At 44.0% G+C, this 1,665-nt stretch overlaps 1 protein-coding gene across 1 annotated transcript; it reads right to left on the bottom strand.

Moving 5' to 3' along the window:
* Positions 1-113: 113 nt before the first annotated feature.
* Positions 114-1,135, bottom strand: SARC_15277 (hypothetical protein; the record flags this gene model as incomplete). The annotated part of the gene is made up of 1 exon (XM_014290598.1): positions 114-1,135. A coding segment is annotated over exon 1 (1,006 nt), but the record flags the coding sequence as incomplete, so codon positions are not given.
* Positions 1,136-1,665: the final 530 nt, after the last annotated feature.

The raw sequence follows: 1,665 nt of genomic DNA, 5'->3' as shown, positions 1-1,665 counted from the left end.
TTCTATTTGCAGAAGAAAACAACATATAGATGAGACTACCTGTTTTAGCTGAGTCTCGTAAAGGTCATATCTGTCAGCGTTCTGTACATCAATACTACGTACCCTATCCGTACCATATCTTCCGGATATAACTTCGCCTTGTGGGGCAGATGGTGCTGATATTTGTTGCTGTTGGTGTATCGGCTGTGTTGGATATGTGGGCCTTGACTTAAATAAGGATTCCGCCGTCTGCACTTCCATATTCCGTGCCTGATCATAGCCACTGTTGTGCACATTACGCTGCAGTGGTTGTTGTGACGGCAAGTCCGAGCCACTTCTATACGCACTCCGGTTACCATAGAGTTCCCCACTGCTCATACTGGCTGTCATGTGCTGCATCCTCTGTTGCTGTGCGTGTATGGAGTCACTGGTGGCCTGTGGTTGTGACTGTGTGTAGTAGGCTGGAGCGACATGGTTACGATGTTGACTTGTGTTAAATGTGTTATCTGAGTTCTGGCGTATCACATGGTCAATTTTAGGCGGAAGAGTGGAGCTGCGTTCCACGTGTGCATGTGGGAAGTGTGTGATGGTCTGTGCGCTGCTATGCAGGTGCGGTGAAATGTCTTCCTCCTTCATACCATAGTTATCAGTAGCATAGATAGGCTTGGAGGGTGACCGAGGGGGACCTCTGGTGTTAATATTCTCGTAGGTCATGAACGGATCCGCAGATGAATGCTGGTCGTTAGACACTCCTATATTTGGTATACCAGTAGCAAGCGGGGGTGGTATTGACTGCGACATGCACTGAAAACGTTGCCATGGATCTACTCTCTGCTGTAGGGGTTGCTGTTGTTGCTGCTGCTGTTGTTGTGATCGCTGTTGTAGTTGTTGTTGGTAGTGTTGTTGTTGATGTGGATGGCGAGGTGAAATATGATAGGTTTGTTGTTGTTGTTGCTGCTGCTGCTGCTGCTGCTGTCGATGATGTCTTTGTGGTTGTTGTTGATGCAAGGTACCTATACTCACTCTCCCGTAGGGTACCTTCTGAGCAAGTGGTCCTCGGAGTATGTCAGCGTGGACATCCTCGCCTAGTAAAGGCATGTCCACGGCGGTTTGAAGACTTTCACCCTCATTCCCATTCATTGTTTACAGCAATACGCGACAGTTCGTATACACGCTCTTGTCTTTACGTGTGTCGCCACGTTTGCTAGACAATGTTTACACATCTATATATTAAACGATCTATTCAATTCGGCACCAACAAGTACATATTGTAGTATTTAGCCAAAAAGCAGATTACTCTTTTGTGAATTTATTTTATTATTGTAAATTTGCAATCAGAGATCGATACGACTTAATATGATGAGTCATCAATGACTCAGTGTGCCGATTTGGACCCCCCCCCCCCACCAATTAAAAAAATTGGGAGCCCAAGCCGAGGGACAGAAGGCTATGGTATTTTGTAAAATAAAATGTGTTTGTTTTTAGAAGACTATGAAAAAGAGGCATTTGTTCTGATTTTGTTCTTTTTTGTGTGGCTTTTTTAAAAACAAAACAAAAAAGACAAAAACTTTTTGTTTTAGAAGAGAGTTGAGAGTGACTTGAGACCGTCCTCAGATTTGTATGTAAATAAATAAGTTTTTTGAGGAGAAAATGGCAGACTGTCAGTGCATAGCCTTCTTCTAAATT

The sequence above is a fragment of the Sphaeroforma arctica genome (assembly GCF_001186125.1).
Source record: "Sphaeroforma arctica JP610 unplaced genomic scaffold supercont1.5868, whole genome shotgun sequence".
NCBI lineage: Eukaryota > Ichthyosporea > Ichthyophonida > Sphaeroforma > Sphaeroforma arctica.
This window is presented reverse-complemented; position numbering and strand designations above follow the sequence as displayed.